The 18,767-nt window shown below is 35.5% G+C and overlaps 1 protein-coding gene across 12 annotated transcripts in view; it reads left to right on the top strand.

The window, feature by feature from the left end:
- Positions 1-18,331, top strand: part of LOC128700714 (titin) — a 333,838-nt gene extending 315,507 nt beyond the window's left edge. For 8 of the 12 annotated variants that reach the window (XM_070097261.1, XM_070097260.1, XM_070097253.1 and 5 more), the window contains 7 exons: positions 2,910-2,981; positions 6,972-7,049; positions 7,364-7,438; positions 7,769-7,844; positions 11,586-11,709; positions 13,357-13,508; positions 16,547-18,331. In XM_070097261.1, coding sequence (XP_069953362.1) covers positions 2,910-2,981; positions 6,972-7,049; positions 7,364-7,438; positions 7,769-7,844; positions 11,586-11,709; positions 13,357-13,508; positions 16,547-16,667 — 698 coding nt within the window. In that variant the 3' untranslated portion in view covers positions 16,668-18,331. Of the gene's footprint in view, positions 1-2,909; positions 2,982-6,971; positions 7,050-7,363; positions 7,439-7,768; positions 7,845-11,585; positions 11,710-13,356; positions 13,509-16,546 lie in introns of those variants that run through there. The other 4 variants (XM_070097254.1, XM_070097259.1, XM_070097258.1 and 1 more) reach the window with 4 other exon arrangements.
- The last annotated feature ends 436 nt before the right edge of the window (positions 18,332-18,767 follow it).

Below are 18,767 nucleotides of genomic sequence, written 5' to 3'. Positions count from 1 at the left end.
ATTCACAGTTTAAAAATATACAGTTGGTACAATAGTTATGAGATGATAACAAATGACTACTTTGATAATATGTAGAGGCTTGCAGTAACAAGATAGGCTAGAAGTCCTCCAAGAATGGCAAGGGTACTGTGGTCAGCTGAAGAGAGGGTTCATGACCAAGCATTACTTTCTTGACAGCAACAACACTGCGACGAGCTAATGTTCATTCCCTGTGTGGCTCTCGGTATACATGCTTTTGCTGTATCACACATAACCTAATATAAATACAGTATAGTAATTTTTGGAGTATACTTAGTTACTTTCAGCACTGCTGCTGATGCTTACCTATGGCCATGTGCTACTGCTATTATATCGCCCAACTTCATGCTAATATATCGTTCTATATGCTTCATTAAGAATCTTTTTATCACTAGAATATAAACCATAATGCTTTTTTTTTCGATTAGAGGTGTACTCTTTCTCCTCCTGTACACATGATTCTCGCTTTGGTTTTATGACAAATTTTCATTTTATTTTCAAGCTTCAGATCAACAGTAAGAGGTAAGAGTATGTATACATAGGTACTGTATAATACTGTAATTTGTTTTACCTTTTTTATATTTGTTAGTATTTAGTGACTTGTTTGTCTTAAATTTATTTCTTTTTATCATTACTGTTTGCTTTGGATGTAAATACTGTTCATGCACTAAATAGCTAAGTCAAGATGTAATTTTGTATGTAGAGTGTGCTTTGATGCATGATACTATGTATATTACAAGTGCTACTGTAACATACCCTCAGTACAAGGCTTAAGCATACTGATTGTAATCCTGTTTGCATTTTGCCTGTGTTGAACATTTGCTCATTTACATGGAATGACAGTGTTATTTGAAACATGTTGAAAATTCTAGTCATCTACCAGTTTGACACAGAACTACTCAGATACAAATGTTTTGTTATACACTATTTTGAGCTTAACATTCTCAGTATTAATAATGATGTTTACAGTTATAACTGGGTGCAATTGAGGTGAAAGAGTTACATGTTAACAAACAAACATGTAATAATTAATTTGTAACAATCACCTAGCATGCTCTGTTTTCTTTTTTTTTTTTTTTTTTTTTGACAAAGGTGGTAGAATGATTTTGCTTAGAAATTAGATAACATTTTCTTGTATGTTGTAGTGTCCTTTAATTAGTTTAGAATTTTTACAGCACATTCATTATATACATAGTACATTCTCTTACCTGTTATCAATTCAACAGTCACAAGTCACATTTACCAGTTACTGTACTTGGACCATCTGTGAGCATTTGCCTTCTTACAGTACAACATATATTTTCTTTGGAGGACTGAGAGTTATAGAGCATCCTATATAGTTAAGAGTGACATATTAGTGCTTCACATTTAACTCATGATACATGGGAAGAGAGAGTTATTTATATTTTAATAACTAGTATGCTCATCAGATTTAATGTCAGTCCATTTTCTGTGTCTGAAATGACCCCTTGGCTCCCAAAAGTGTTGAATATAGGCAGAAATAAAAATGGATTCTAGTTCTCATTAGTGTATTAAAACACTGCTAAACTGTTGATAACATAAACCAATCTCAAGTTATTTTAAGTCATTTTTTTTATGGAGATTTTGAAAATTCTCGAGTAATGCAAAAATTTTGTGGTAAAAAAGATGACTGGAGGTTTCAATCTGTTTCCCCTTGCCACCTTACTTCCCAAATGTTTGTGTGCTACTTCCCCTTCTCAGATCTTCCTGTAAGACTGTGTAAGGCACCAGCTGCTTCTGTGTCCTTTACCACACCCCATCTTCCTCTCATGCACCTCAGCCTGTACCACCCTCACTTTCCCCACTCCCCACCTCTGTCCCCATTGCACACTTATTTTCCATTGCCCTCACTTCCCCACCCATCAACACAGTCCACATCAGCTATCTGCTCCTGGCCTAACTTTCACACTTCACCAGCATCTGCACTCCATGTGCCTATCTTCTCATCATGGATCCTCTTATATTGTTTCTCCTGCACATATGATCACTCTCCCATACCCTGCACACATATATCATGTCTCTTATTTGCATACATTACTATCCACCCCTCACCCATACATACATACATCCATCCTTCCCCCCTCACCCACCCATACATCTATCCATCCCCCCCTCACCCACCCATACATTCATCCATCCATCATCCACTTCACCCATTCATACATCCATTCATCATCTCCTTCACCCACTCATATATCCATTCATTATCTCCTTCACCTACCCATACATCCATCCATCATTCCCTTCACCCATTCACCTCATCCACACATCCTTCAAGTCTCCCTATTCTCACTCATGTTTCAGCATCATGCATTCATCCACAAGTCAGGGGGTATGACTTTACCCAGTGAAAGTCACAGCAGATGTGGACAAGGCTTGGTGTGGTGATGAGTTGCTGAGCCACTGTGGTTTCGAGGGTGGTGTGGTGATTTAGGTGGTGGTGTAATTGTTATTGTGGCATGTAGAGAGGGGAATGGTTTCAGTGGTTTAGAGAGTGATGTAATTGTTGTGGTGGTGTGGAGAGTGGTGTGATTACTTTTGTGGTGTAGAGGGTGGTGTGACAGTGATGGTATAGAGAGTGGTGTAATTGTTTTAGTGGTGTAGAGGGTGGTATGGTTGTTTTAGTGGTGCAGAGGGTGGCATGAACTTTGTGGTGGTGTTGTGGGTGTAGTAGAGTGTGGTTGTGGTGGTGGTGTGAAGAGTGATGTGGTTGTGGTGGTGGTGTGAAGAGTGGTGTGGTTGTGGTGGTTTGGAGTGGTGTGGTGGTGATGTAGTTTTGGTGGTAATATGGAGAGTGGTATGGTGGTGGTGTAGAGGGTGGTGTGCATATGTGGGTGTTGTAGTGGCTGGTGTTTGTGTTATTGTTGTAGAGGTGGCGCTCGTTAACGACTGGTTGACGGAGAACTTCCCAGGACACCGACGACCAGGCACTGGCACCCCAGGTGGGTCTTGTTTTTTCACTCCCCTTCCTTGTCCAGGTAGGTCTCTTGCCCCTTTCTAGCATACAATAGGTAGGTTGCATCCCCTTCCCAAGCTCAGTATAAGTGAGTCTTTTCTATCCCTCACCATCCCAGTAGAAATGAGTCTTTTTCTATCCCTTCCAAACCCAATATAAGTGGGTCTTTTTTATCCCTCTCCAGCTCAATATAGATAGATCTATTCAATCCCTTCCTATCCTGGGTCTTTTTTTTTTTAATCCCTCCTCAGCCCAGCTGGAGTTCTTTACCCCTTTTCTCATAACAGGTTATCCTATATTCTCCAGTGACACTCATATCCTGAACATTCATACACATACTGATCTATACATCAGTCTTGCAGTTGTCTCCTTTAAACACTACCGACAAACTTACCACTCAGATACACTCCAGAATTGACGATAGACACTGATGGTGGTCATGCAGTAGTTGTGTTGCTTTTACTGGTGATGTTCTGCTTTGGGTGGCATCCTGCTGCATCTGGTGATGCTGCTGGTGCTCTTCCACTGCAGATGCAGCAGCCTTTGTTGGTGAGGTAGCAAGTTTGGCAGCTACACCATCACAGCCCTCAGAAACACCCACCTGGGAGCAAGCATATTTTTATTCAGCTCTATTATTGGCTAAGCTCCCATTTACGCATTTGTTTGTGGAACACCAGAATATTTTAAGCTTCTTTTTAACCTGCACATTTTGAAGTTAATTAGTGGCTTGGCAGCACAACATGTATTGAACATGCCAGACTTCTGGCTTATATTACAATCATTGTAATAACTAAACTATTATTTACATCATGACTGCATAAATGTAGTATGTGAATAGCATACCTCTTCATTTAAATATCTAGTTATGATTTTAATCATTAGCTATGGACTTGAGAGACATAATTTCTGCTTTAATTAAAACTAAGCTTTTATTAAACCTACACATACTAGCCATTAATGAGTGAATGTTGACAAGTCTTAACATTAATACTGTTCTTTCACTTCAACTACCATTCTTACTCATCCACCATAAAATACAGTATTGTCATTCAAAAATTCTGATATTAATTTCCATTAATGCATTTTGCTGGTGAGAAAAACATACCATTGAAAATATGCATTAGCCAAATGACACTACAAAAAAATACTTCGTGTGATATTCAACCACACATCAATCTTGGCTCAGCACTTAACTTCAACTGGTAATGTGGATCTGTGTGATTATCATGTCAGACAAAACTTAAATAGGTAGATAACAATAACAGGTTACTGTTTCTGTGTTTACTCAACTGTTTGCTTTTGCAGGGGTTGATTTTGTTTTGTGCATAATTAACCATGTATTATTACTGTACATCAATAGAGCCTGTGTTCATGGTGTCCTGTCATGTGTTATAAATTTATTACATTAGTTTTTAAAATTTCTGGTGACTAAATCTTCTGTGATTTCATTTTAGCTATGCATCTATCACTATTTTTTATTAATATTTTTCTCTATTATAATGTTTAAATTACTTCTTCAATAGCTCAAAGTTATTGTCCGGTCCGGTTTTCACATTTTTTTCACAAACTTATGTATAGTTATCACATTTCTCCTATATTGTAGTAAGAGCAATTCCTGTGCCTTAAATCTTCCTTCATAACTCGTATTTTGCACTGTAATGATGTGTGTGTGTGTGTGTGTGTGTGTGTGGGGTTGTGTGTGCATGCATGCTTGTGTGCATGCAAGGGATGGTAGGCTCAAGCAAAAACAGTATTAAAAACAGTGACAACTTTAGCAATTGAATACTTAGGAAGATGAAAATATTTACACTGCTCTAACTATCGGAATAAGTTTTACACACTAAATGTGACACTGCTCAACTGTATATTTATAATCTGTGCTGTATACTTAATAGCCCCTTCACCTGGCATCAGTAGTTCTCTACACTTCATAATCAACACTTGATAATTTAAAGTCATTAGGAGAATGCTTCACTGTGGTATGTGTTCGAGAAAGTGTGTGGCATGAGTATGATGCAGAGAATAAGCAGTGAAAAGATTACCAGATGGTGTTGTGGCATGGAAGGTATGATTCAGGGAGAGGAAGAAAGGTTCTTGAGATGGTTTAATGATTTGGTCATTTTGAAATGGCAGATAAGGATGTGGGGTTGAAGGAAGGTGTGGTAGGAAACATGCAAGGAAGAGTTGAAGGGAGGGTGTAAAGTAGGCTTTGAGAGGTTGTGGCTTGAGCAGCCAGCAGGCACATGTAAGCATGTTAGTTGGGAGTGAGTGCAGGCAAGCTGTTTTTTAGATTTTTACTTGCTGCTGGAGTGTGAAAATAGAACATGATTACTGTATCTATGAAGACATTCAGGACAACCAGTTAGTTGTGTTATGAAAGCTGGAATGATAATGCCTGCACTTTGAAATGATTAATATTTGCATTCTGTAATTTTCTATGTGGAATAAATTAATATTACAGTATGTAAGATGGACCACCATTAGTGAAATTATGGAGGAGATATGCAGGGCCTCAGTAATGCTAACATGTGTATACCTCTGGCTAAATCTATAGGAAGAATAAGTAAATATATTTTGAAGGAGACTGAGATTTAAGTACAGTAAATGAGGAAGCAAAAGATTGTTGGCAGCCAGCTTTGTCCACTGACGTCACTCTCACTCATCCATGGAGTATAGTACTCTACAATATAAAACTTAATATTTATTCCACAATCAAGTACTTATTAATTATTAAAGCAACTATGATTTTGATGAAAGGTGATAGATAATCCTCTGGGAGTTTTTGACAACTAATAAATAAATTCTGTACATTTACTGTAAGACATCATGAAGCAAAGCATGCAGGCGGCTGGGGTTTGACAAAGGACTACAGGTTCCCAGAAGTCTTGGCAAAATGTTTACAGGAACTGGCAGAGAGCCAGGCCCTTCCTGTCACCTGTACCACCTACTTATTCTTAGATAATTGTCTAAAGAATACAATTTACTGCTTGGCCACAAAATTGCCAGTCACTTCCTTGTGTAATGTTTCTGGTTTACCTAAGAGGAAAATTGGCACATATTAGTAAAATTGTCTTTATTAATAAAATTATTTATTTATTTAACTTTTTTTTTTAATTTAGAATGAAAACATTAAATTTTATATACCTTGCATCCAGAAGTTCCAAAGAGGATTTTGTCACATCATTAAATTCTGCAGTAATTTTTTCAAAATTTTTACAGCCCAGTACTGTTTATTTAGAAAATAGTATGTTAATTATTTAATTAGAACCCATAATATTCTATAAATACTTTATGCCTGTACTGTACTTGAATTACAGTCCAAGAAATTCAGTCCCAGTTGAAAATTAAGTTGGGTAATGGCAAGACAAAGATTGATGTATGGATAATAGAGGAGGGCATGGTATCAGTGGGTGGCACAGATACCCTGTAAGTGTGTCAAGAGTAAAAACAATTGGGGTGGCAGCCAGCCCACCACAGCACAGGGTATATCTACTCCACACTCACCCTGTGAGCACACTTTTCAACCATTCTCAGCCCAGTACACACATTTTGTCCACCTGACTCTACATTCCCATCAGCTTGAGACTTGTCAGCCATATGGGCAGGTCCTCAATTATCAGTGCCTCTGCTGCCTCTTATTCACCATTCACACTCAAAAGTGAAATTTTTAAAGCGTGAACTAATTTAACTACCAGTGGTTCTGTCTTCAAGATGGCTTGTGTGATTGCTTATCCTGGTAATGTGAATTGACTTTAATGGAAATATGGAATGATAAACTTTTGCTTTCCTGCATTTGTGGCCATATATTTTACTAATATTACCAAATGTGTTTATTCACCAAGATTTTCGGCCAACAAAGAGCACATTTATGGTTTTATACCCTATGATATTCATGCTGAGTCATAAGTCTGGAGATAATGAAAGGGTATTGTGAATTCAATAATACTAACCGAGTGATTCAAACCTGCCCCTACAGGAGAAAACAAGGCCTCCACTGTCTCTCCCTTTGGCGTCTCCCGCACCTCCGCAACTGAAACCCGTGACTCCAGTCAAGGTACTGTACTTGACTGCATTATTCTCATATCATTGCTTACCTATTTAATTTAAAAACAAAGTTGTAATACAGACACACTTGTTTAGTAAAAAAAAAATAATGGATGTCTTAGATACAAGAAAAGAAGAGAATGGATTCTCTAGATACATGACCATCAGTTAAATAATTTTCTGCTTTAACTTTTTAATATAGAAACAGCACTGGTGTAGATTTAAATGCAAATGCAGATTCAATAGAAAGATACTACACTGATCCAAACTTTGTAGAAATCAGCATAAAATTATATACTAAATATTGCCATATTTTTATCCTAGCAGTCCAAAAGAGTTCCTATTCTTCAAGCTTCTCCACTTCCAGCACTTCCAACTCATCTTCATTCATCACAAAAAGTTAGTTGATATTGTTTTAGTAACATATTAATGCTTAGAAATGTAGAGTACCTGTACCTTATTATGTTCTATGTATTATTTGTGAGATTATCTACTTTAAATTATGTACAGTACTTCACAGTAATTAAAGTGTGTACTGCACAGTGTACATATATTAAGTAAACTTATCTGAAGAAATTTAATGTCTTTATTTGCTCAGTAGGCTTTAAACAAGTATTATACAGTACTGTATTCACAGCCTACAGGTTTCATATGTAACATAAATTACTTTCAGCCTAAAATGACAAAAAACAATGTTTACTAATAATATAATTGCAAATCATCCTCCAGCTGACAGCAAAAAGGTTGTGTCTCCATTTGATAAATTCAAGCAATTGGATGCACAAACTTCCCCCCGTCCCGCAAGGTCAGTCCCACATGCTGTGCTCCACTATTAGTTTCCTTCACCATATTTTTTTGCTTTGGTGATGAATGAGAGAATGTTTCCTAGAAAATCTTTCTTCTGATATTTGTATTCAGGAACCAATTACATCTGGGAAGAAGAAACAAACATTCTCTCATTCTTGTTCTAATGGGTAGGACATACCATTCTGAAGTTTTTAATAATTTCCTCTACTACAAGTAGTTAGCAGAAACATATTTTGTAGATAGTTAAAGGAATTGTAGCTTTGGAGTTTCCTTGCTTTCAGAATTTTAAGACAATTATAGTGAATGATGTACATATGAACATCAGCTGTAATATATCTCATCTGATTTTTTTATTAAGTATTTTTAGGTTAGTACATGGAATCAGTGTGTGTTAATATGTATTGTGCATATTTGTTAAACAGTGTCCTGCTTTTGTGTTCTATGTTTTACACATTTGTGAGTTAGTTGAAGTAGTTAACACTTGGGCTGGTTTTGAATTCTGTATATTATGTATCATGTTATTGTACAAAACTCTGATTAGTAGATGTTTGTTTCTTGTGCAGTTTTAAGTAATGTCTCTTTATAGCCCAGGATTATTCCTTGCACATAAAACACACCTAAACATATATTTTATAATTATTCCTAAATATTTGGTACCCATCTACTTACACTTACAGGACATTTGTCATAGTAGACCTGTTATCTCAACCAAATCTCCAAAGTCTGGATGAGCCAACTCTTTAACTTTATACACTAACTTCTCTGTGTTTTCTCAGTCCTTTTACCTTAGCCCTGCCCATTATAAGACTCAATGCTGCCACAATCAAAAAAATCATCCTTGACTTCTGTAAGCGAGCCACAGCCGAGTACGAGAGTAAGGTAGAGTTGGCATCCCATGGTTCCCATGTGTACTCTTAGATAGAATGTTGCCCCTACCTACTCTCCCTCTATCACTCCTGGTGTGGTTCCCTCCAGTCTGTTTTTTTCTGGCCTTTTCAATACCTAGAATACAACAAATCTTAATTAGTACAGGATATTAATAGTCCAGTCCACATGCTTTCCTTTGCTTTCTATATTTAGGAAACTTACAAACATACACATGACACTATTGTCAGCCAGTATAGCATTAACAGTCAGTATCCTTATGACAACATGCATTTACTATATCTAATAATCGCCAGGTAAATTATTTAGAAAAGCTCATTAAAGCTACCGTAGTTAAGCATTCATGGTATTCATAGCATCCGTAGCAAAGAAGAAATCTACATTACCTCTTTTTTTTTTTTATATATATGCATTTTTTATATTCTTCTGCTATATACAGTAGTTTAGTTATTACAGTTACATAATTGGCTGGTAATGTTTTAAACACTTAACATGAAGTACACAACTACTGTAATGGCAAAAAATATATGGCTATAAACAACATGAAGTACACTACTACTTGCAGTAAATTATATAACTTTTCACATTGTGGCAGATGCTGCAAATGTATGAAATAGGTAGTAGGTTTCTAAAAGCAGTAAAAAGTTTTTATGCAGATAGTGAGTTTTGGGTTAGGATATGTAGGAGTGAGGAGAATTATTTCTCAATAAAAGTAGGCCTTAGATAGGGATGTATGATGCCACCATGTTGGTTTAATATAATATAGATAGGGTTGTAAAAAAAGTGAATGCTAGGGTGTCGAGAAGAGGTGTGAGATAAAAAGGTAATGATTCTAATACAAAAGGAAAGTTATCATAGTTGCATTTTGCTAAAAAATTGTAAAAGTTGATGGAGGAATTTGGGAGGGTATGTAAAAGGAGGAAGTTAGAAAAAAACAATGTGATGAGAGTAACAAAAAGATTGAATATCGGACTGGAGGGAGAGTATATGGAGGAAGTGAATGTATTCAGATATTTGAGAGTAGACTTGTTAACAGCTGGGTGTGTGAAAGATGAAGTGAACCATAAAATAAATGAAGGAAAAAGGTGGGTGGTGTACTCGCCTAATTGTGGTTGCAGGGATCGAGTTACAGCTCAACACACAGTTAATTGTGTGTTGAGGCATCTGTGGAAAGAAAGAAAGATATTGAGAGGAATAAAGGGAAATGTTCCAGAGTATAGTGGTGCCAATATTTATATGAAATTCAAATGTTGTGGTAAGGAGGAAGCTAGGCAGTGGAGATGTCATATTTGGGAATAATGTGTGGTGTAAATATTATGCAGAGAATTCAGAGCATTAGATGGAAGTAGGGAACCAAGAGGGCTGAGGAGGGGTTATTAAGAAGGTTTTGGGCTATAAAGAGCATGGAGCAGAATAGGATTACCAAGAGAGCTTATAAATCTGAAGCTGGAGAAAGGAGGGGTAGAGGTCATCCCAGAGAGAGTTGCAGAGGAGAGGTAAAGGTTTTGAGTGCTAAGGGCTTGAGCATCCAACAAGTTTGCACGATTGCACTAAATCAGAGTAAATAGAGATGAGTCAAGGTTAAAGATTTGTTTCCACATGATACCTTACCATGTTTGTACAGAGATGGGTGACATTTGGTTGTGCACACAGAAAGCCCATGATTATGCAGAAAAATGAGCAGCTTTTATGGCTTGACATACTGTTGTAGTGTGAGCAACCTAATATTTATGAATCAATTTGGGAAAATTGGTTAGCTAGATTTGAGTCCTGAAGATGGGAAGTACAGTTACTCCATGTTGAAGGAAGAGGTAGGGATAGTGCAGTTCGGAGGGTCATTTGAATTATGATATCCTCACACTTCTGTCAAGACAGCTATTAAATGAGTTATGGTGAATGTGTTTCTTTTCTTTTTTTTATTTTTTTGGGGGGGGAGGGGGGTAACTACTTTAGTGGGATTATTATAATCAAAGAAAGTGCTAAATGGACAAAGGCACTTTAGTGGGAGAAGGTTAGCAAGGAAGAAAAATAATTAAAAGACATGGATTTTTCTTTGTCTTGAATAGTTCTGTATGTATTTGCTACATATTTAAACTTGCAAAGTGCTTATTGGATGCTCTGAACAAATTTACTTAATATTGTACTGTAATTATTTGTTTGAGATACATAATTTATATTGTAGTGTAGTTTCTTTAGTTAGATTTGCTAATGCTGTGCTGTATTTAGTGGTACAGTACAAGAAAATTTATTGATTTGTGTTGAGGTGCTAAAATAATTAGCCATACATTAGTTTGTCCTGGGTTACTATTTAGTCATACATTGGTTTGTGTTTAGATGTACTAGAATAATTAGTCATGCATTAGTTTGTGTCTAGAGGTACTGTATTATTTAGTCATACATTAGTTTGTCTAGAAATACAAGAATTATTAGTTGTGTATTAATTTCTGTCTAGACATACTAGAATATTTATTCATACATTAGTTTGTGTTTGTTATACTGATTAACTTGTAAATGCGATTAGGCTAAGATGAACAACTTTCTGCACTACTTGGTGAAGTGATATTGCTTATTTTCCAAATACTGTTTTGAAGCTCTTCTCTTTCCTGTCAACTGCGTGTGTGAATGTATCTTGCATACCTGACTTCTATTAACACATTAATATAACACTAGATAATAGTCTACCTGAGAGACCATAGGGTAACTTGGGAGATGTTTAGAGCAGAACTGCTGCATGAGCTGTGTAGCACGAGGCACTAACCCACTGGGTGCCTGCTGGCTGCTCTCTGCTGCCGTTGCTGCTGCTACTATTGCCTGCTGGTCAGCGCTGCTTCACGGCCTCTTCCTCCTTCTACAGCTCTAAGTCGAAGTCTGCGGGTGGTGGCCCACTTTTCCAATTATCCAGTCAACTGAGTCGCAGCGCCTCTGGGGTGAAGGATATGCTGCTGACCTGGTGCCAGTGCCGCACCCGCGACTATAAGGTACACAGGGACTCACATGGGCACCCTCACACGGCTCCATGCATGTAGCCCTGGACCAAACTGCGTAACATTGCACTACTCATCCACGTGACATTGTACTATTCTAGTCCACTTTATGACAGTGGTAATACAAGCTGATCCACTGCAATGCACTGAACACAAGAACAGTGAGATACCAACAAACACTTGTAAGCTTGGTGCTTTTCAGGGAGAATAAACATGTCATTAAAGGCAGTTACCATCAGTATTTATTTGTTTTTGTGGTTTTATGATTAATATTTTAGTTATCTGCAAGTAAAAGAAATTTTTTTTTTTACTTACTCATGGCGAGAGTTATCATTCAACACCTCATTCATTTATTTGATACTACAGCATAATCATTACGTCAAAATAAAGTATCACTGGTACGGTAACTATAATAACTGCTCACTAGAAGTGACTTCTGGAGTGAAGAACCTAAAAAATCTGTTTAATATTATCCCAGCTACTGTGACAATGTGATCTAGTAATCAGATACCTTTCTCAACTAGCATTATTAAAATAATTTTTTTTTTAAAACAAAATACAGTATTATCACTGAAACTTTCAGTAGCTTATTTGTTTGCTTGAAATTTATAAAGTATTTTATTGATAAAGATTATTTTTACCGTGGACAGGAATCTTAAACCTTAAATATACATAAAAATGAGTGTGTGTGTGTGTGTGTGTGTGTGCATGCAGGTGTGTGAGCATGCATGAGTGCATGTACAAGAGATAATTTAGCTGCATGAAAGAAATGTTTAAGGCATTTCATGTTTGTGAATCTGTATATCCAGCACAGTACTGTATATATTTTCTGTGTACAGTATTTTGTTTGTTGTACATTCAGTCCGTATCCTTCATCTACCAGAGTTTTCATTGTACAGTTGGACTTATTCTTTAATCTTTCAGTTTCATTGTTACAATCACTTTGTATCCTCTATCTTCAGTGTTTTTATCGGTGTTCATTGTACAGTCAGTCCGTATTCTTCGGTCTTTCCAGGCACGGTATCTTCATTTCCGGCTGCCCACACTCTCGGTGCAGTAATGTTCATATGTGTCATGTTTTGCATGTATATAAAAAATTGTATAGAATATGTATCACTTTAGTAAATAATCCAAATAGAATAATATTTAACATTGCTTCTAGAGCAGATTAAATCTTGGTATTGAAAGCACAAACTGTATGATAATAAACCTGTGCCTTAGTATAGATGGTAATAGGAACCTTTCATTCTATTAATCCCAAACTTTTGTCAGTGAATTATTATTTATTATAATGTATTTCTGAAGTAATATGAATCTTGATATTAAAGTACAACTAATGTTATTGCAAACAAGTTTCTGTATTAAATCTATCCAACATTTTGCCATATACTTTTCCTGAAGCTTCAGTCTCATTTAACAATGCCAAATATGCTCTAACATTTATTTTAATAATACAGTTCTGCACTTGCAAATATGACTTCTTAAGAAAAAATTGGACAACTATAGCTTTTGCTGGAAGCTGCTTTATACATATTAGTACAATACAGTGTCTTCTGTAGCTATCCTGAAGTAATGTACATTTTTTAACTTTCACAATTATATTAAAGAACTTTCTGTTAATTCCCATTTCTGTTATAACAGGGAGTAAAGATTGAGAACTTCAGCACAAGTTGGAATGATGGTATGGCTTTCTGCGCTCTGATACACCATTACTACCCAGATGCATTCGACTTTGATAAACTTGAGCCTAAGAATCGTCGGTACAACTTTGAACTCGCTTTCCGAGTGGCAGAGTGAGTATTCTAACCAACTCTGTTTGATGAATTAAAAAATAAGTTGTATGAACTCAAATTTGAAAATACAGTACATAGTGTATATGTTGAAGTGTTTGTGGTTATAATTACCTAGCAAGAATAGAGCTCATGCTCATTGTATCTTATTTTTCTATACTAAATTTATTATACAGGCAGTAGCTTTTAAATTTTTTAATGGTTTCAACTCGGTATTTCTTCTCTGATCCCTCTACATTACTTCTTACGGTGTAAAACTATGGAAAATTTTTCTTCCTGTCGAATTTTAAGAAATCTTCATTATCTTTTTATACTCAAGGGAGGTTCATGTTGGATTGCACTAAGAAGTTTTCTTTATCTTTTTATATTCTCAAGGGAGGTTCTTTAATGCCAGAGTGACTATTGATCCAAGGAACTGGACCTGATCTCCCCTTCCTTGGATCAGAACTGATTGCCTTCCATCACCCTAGGCACTAAATGATTCTTATGACTACACTCACCTCATGAATGTAATAATGATAATATCTATTATTATAATCTTATACAGGCAGACTATGCTTTACTGCACTTCACTTTACAGTGTTTCGTTAATACAGCATTTTCCAGTCATATCCATTCTTCGTTTATTCAGACTTCCTACAATAAATATATTCACCACTCACTATAAGCTAAGGACAAAAATATTTTAAGTAATGTGTGGACTGTATATGCATTTTTTAGGCCTAGCTATATTGCTCCATTTAATATATGATAGTGTAAATATGTTAGCAGGCTTTTATATGCATTTGAAAGTGAAAAAGGCTATTAATCACTTTACAGTGATTTTTGCTTTACATCAATAGCCTGGAACTTAACCTGCTGTGTAAGTGAGGCCCTCCTTTATATGCCTATTGTGTTTCCTCTTATCACCTAATTAACAATTATATAATGCTTTCAGCCTTTCTGAAAGAACTATCATCCTGTTTCTAATTTTATGTACCTTTCTAATTTGATGGAATGTACTACTATTGATCAGTTGCTTCCTTTCTGGAGCAGAGTAATGTTTTTTGTTTTTCAGTCTTTATACAGACTATTTCATTCAACTGAGACTACTTTGTGTAAAGTTTATTGTGATTTGGTACTGAACACTTGGTACTGCTATTATTGTTGGTACTGAACATTTGGTAATGCTATTTTTGTTGAAACTCTGCTGCATTTTATACCATAGATAATGGATTACTGATAAGTTAGCTTCTCGGCTGTGGTGTTAGGGATACTAAATTGTTGCTCCTGAAGTAGTATCTTTTTAATTGGCCATATCATTTAGTAGTCAGTAAATCTATATCTGAGCTGTTTCCTTTGCCTTGTGAAGTTCCTTTGACTGGTATTGTTTACTGCTTATATTAAGTGGCTTTTGGATGCTCATGGGGTTGAATATCATTTTTATGCAGATTATACATAAATCTATATCCAAATTCTAAATGGAGAAGGTGTAAAACTCTGGTTCAGTTCTCTTTTGCTGGATATTCAGGCTTTGGTAACATATAAAAATTAAACTAAATGGGGGGTAATAGAGATTTTAATTGTCTGAGTGGAGAATATCAGGGAAATGCAGATTGGAAACCTTGGTGCCTTTGATTATAGTACTGTCATTTTTGCAAATCATGAGAATAGTAAAGGATTTGGGTGTCTGCCTGGATTCTTCACTGTCACTTGTTGGGCACATCAACCAGATTCTTAAATCTTACAATTTTTGTATTCATAGCCTCTATACAGTCAGAAATATCTTGAAAAGCAGTGTCTTGGTACTTATTCACACATTTGTTTTCTTTCAGATTGTTTTTTTGCAATTGTTTGCCTGTTGGTTTTCTGACTACTTACTCAGATAACTTCAGGCTATACTAAATCATGCAACAAGACTAGTATTTTGCTCTCAACTGGGGGTTCCCACTAGTTATTTTTTGTATGAGTTGTATTGGCTCCCTATCAAGGCAAAAATGTAATTTAAACTGTTTGTTAACATTTAAAGCTGTTAAGTTAAATGATTCCAAGTATCTCTTTGATATGCTCTTACCATTTGCATCAGGCTTGGCAATGTTTCTGTGGATTACTTCCGATTCTTTTAGACTTTTGGAGAAAATCATTTGCAGGAGCCTCTATGTAGCTCCTAGATTGTTTAGCAGGTTGCAAATGTTTGTTAAGAGTCAGGAATCTGTTAATGCTTTCAAGTCTTAGTCGAAAGCACATATCTTTTTGTAAATCTCATAATCCTAGTAATCATATTGTCACTCTTAATATAAATTTTAATATTTCTATTTCTTCATCATTGTTGTTGCATTTATGGCTTGGTGTGTGAGTGCTTGTGAATTTCTTGAAAGAACTGGAACTCAGTAACAACAAAATACCAAATGATTATTATTATTGTCAGTGTTGTTGTTAGTATTATTTCTCATAATTTTTAGCTGTTGTAGGCATTTTATTCATAGTCTTTGAAAATTTCTAGCCTGTCAACATGCTTTTCATTTTCTTAGGGGGGCAGACACCATACCACTACAGTAAATTCTAGTTTTTGATCTAACATAGGCTGTGAACAGCTTTTCTTAGCATTTCCCATCCATATATTTAAAGGCTATTTCGCAATTCGTCAGTGTAGCATACAGTTATCTTTTGATTTCAGTAATGTAACTTCCATTGACAGTTTTTTGATAATGATAGCTCCTAGGTCCATTTCTCTGTCTGATGCTTTTAATTTTTTATTACAGTCTATATTCTCCATGTAACCTATTTTGTTTCACACCATTTCCATTACTGTATATCAATGAATAAAAGCCAAGGCTTCAAGACCAGATTTTTAGACAAAAGGTAGGGTATTGACTTCTTCATGGGTAATATTTTTGAGGGTTTAGAATTAATATATGTTGTGTACCTGCCTAACAATATATTTCTATTACTCTGAAGCTTTGGAGGAGGGTGAGTTGTGTAAGCCAGTCACTGACTCGCTCTTTCTCTCACTCACTTTCCCTAGTAGACAACATTAGTGTTTTTCTTTTTTTATGTTTTAGTGAGAAAGCTGGAATTATGCCCCTCCTGGATGTTGATGACATGGTTATGATGAAGAAACCAGATTGGAAGTGTGTCTTCACTTACGTTCAGTCTCTCTACAAGCGGCTTAAGGACGAATAAGTGGAACTTGAGAGAACAAATATGTCATGCCACAAAACTATTTTTTATCAGTTTTGTAATGTGTGTTTCCAGCTCATTTTCTACTACATTTTAATAAGAAGATGAGTCCCATGGACTTGTGACATAAATCATGTACTCTTGAGCTTCGTGCCTTTTGTATATGTTGTAACTTCCATGACAAGCTTGCCCCAAGCAGGTGACCGTGTCATCTGCACCCTGGAGTGTCTGCACTTGTTTTGTCTATAGTTGCTCAGTAGCATATCTGTAATCTTGTTTACTAGATCTGATAAAATGCACTTAGTTGTATGTATTTACCTTATTTATTTATTTATTTCTTGTCCATATTCTTCTGGGACCAAATTCATATAGTATTTCAGTCAAAAATAGTCAAAGAAATACTGTACTGTATAAGAATGTAGCTGAGGTAGTATTGGATTGAAATCCAGAGCATTAGAAGCCATATCAATAATTTCACATGTGCTGATCAAATGGTGGAAGTGCCATGGGAGATTCATGAATTTGAAAGACTTTCAGGAGCATCTCATCCTATATATGTCCATATATGAACTGTCCTTCTTGAATATCTTGAAATTGGTGAATATCCCTTTATCTTGGTGCTTATTGATAATTCTGTGTTGTATAAGCTAGTTTCAGAATTTTGTATCTTAGATTTCAAGTCATTCATAAGCCTATATGCTATCATACTTGTGAAAAGTAGTGATAAACTTGCTGCAACATTTACCTAACATTTGTGCTATAATATGTTCTTATAATACACAGCTCAATACATTTGTCTGCAAAGGTGTATCATTTAGTTTTAGCATCATTTAAATAGATAACCTTAATTAGGGTTAGGTTGATGCATTTTATATCATGATATATTCTAAAATTACATCAGTTGCTGAAATTCACAGAGTTGCTACAAGGGTTTACAGTAGAATTCTTAGTATATGCTCAGTGTATTTCAGATTTTAATGTACCATATCCTGATACTTATTTCTTCCCTTAGATTAATTTTTTATGTACTATAATCTATTTGTTCTGAGAAATTATTCAGACTGTGTGTCAGCATAAAGTGTTGAATGTTGAACATGAATCATAATGCCCTTCCTTTTATATCCTAACCATGAGTGGTTATTTTACATTCATGTTACCTTTCGCAGCTAAATTTATAATTTTTTGTGCTGTGATAGTATTGTAACATAATTTGGTGCCAATCATTGTCTTATAGATAAGTATATCACTATGGTATATAAAGACAGATTAATATTTCTCAGATTGTACTGTATATGAAAGGGAATAAGGAATTAGAGCTGCTTCATAATTGGAATTTACTCCATGTTTCCTGCATTGGGGTAGAGGTTCTTGTATAGAGTAAATTTATATTAATGGCATCAGTTCCTTTGGTCTTACATGGGATATTTTATGTATGTAACTTGTTCCATAAAGTTATTTCTAACCCATTTCATATTTTAATGAATATGTATTTCAAAGATTCTGGCTTCAAAATATATCAGTCTTTTTTCTTAGATAAGAAGGATGTTCCAAATGTTAGTGATACAAGACTTGTGTGCTTAACTATACTTATTACTGTACGCTACTTCCATGCTTACGGAGCCTCACTCACGAAAAGTTCTGGTAGAATAAATGTGAATAAAACAAAATTATCCTTTTTCTTTATCCTTAAAAGCAATACATGTAAATGAGTATCATATGAAGCACTGGGAAGAAAATCTGATGTACTCGTAGATAAGTGAAACAGTGTAGTGAGCAAAAGTTGCATTTTTTATACAAAAATGTTAATTAGTCTGGAAAATAGACTAGTTTGATAAAAAATGTATGGGTGGTTACCAAGATATTGTTGCAAAAGTTTGTAGGCGATCTCAAAAGTGATGTTTGGTGAGTTCATTAGGTTTCTTCTCACTGCCTCCTACATTCTACATCATTATAATATATCAAATCAATAATTAGCTGATTGTACACTCAAGAGAGAGGTGCCTTGATGCCTATGGTGGGCTCTTGGTCAAAGAAATTGGGCCTATCCTCCTTTCCTGTGGATTGAACCCTGATTGGCTCCCTATTTTCTTTTTTTATTTAATT

This window comes from Cherax quadricarinatus, chromosome 56 (genome assembly GCF_038502225.1).
Source record: "Cherax quadricarinatus isolate ZL_2023a chromosome 56, ASM3850222v1, whole genome shotgun sequence".
NCBI lineage: Eukaryota > Metazoa > Arthropoda > Malacostraca > Decapoda > Parastacidae > Cherax > Cherax quadricarinatus.
This window is presented reverse-complemented; position numbering and strand designations above follow the sequence as displayed.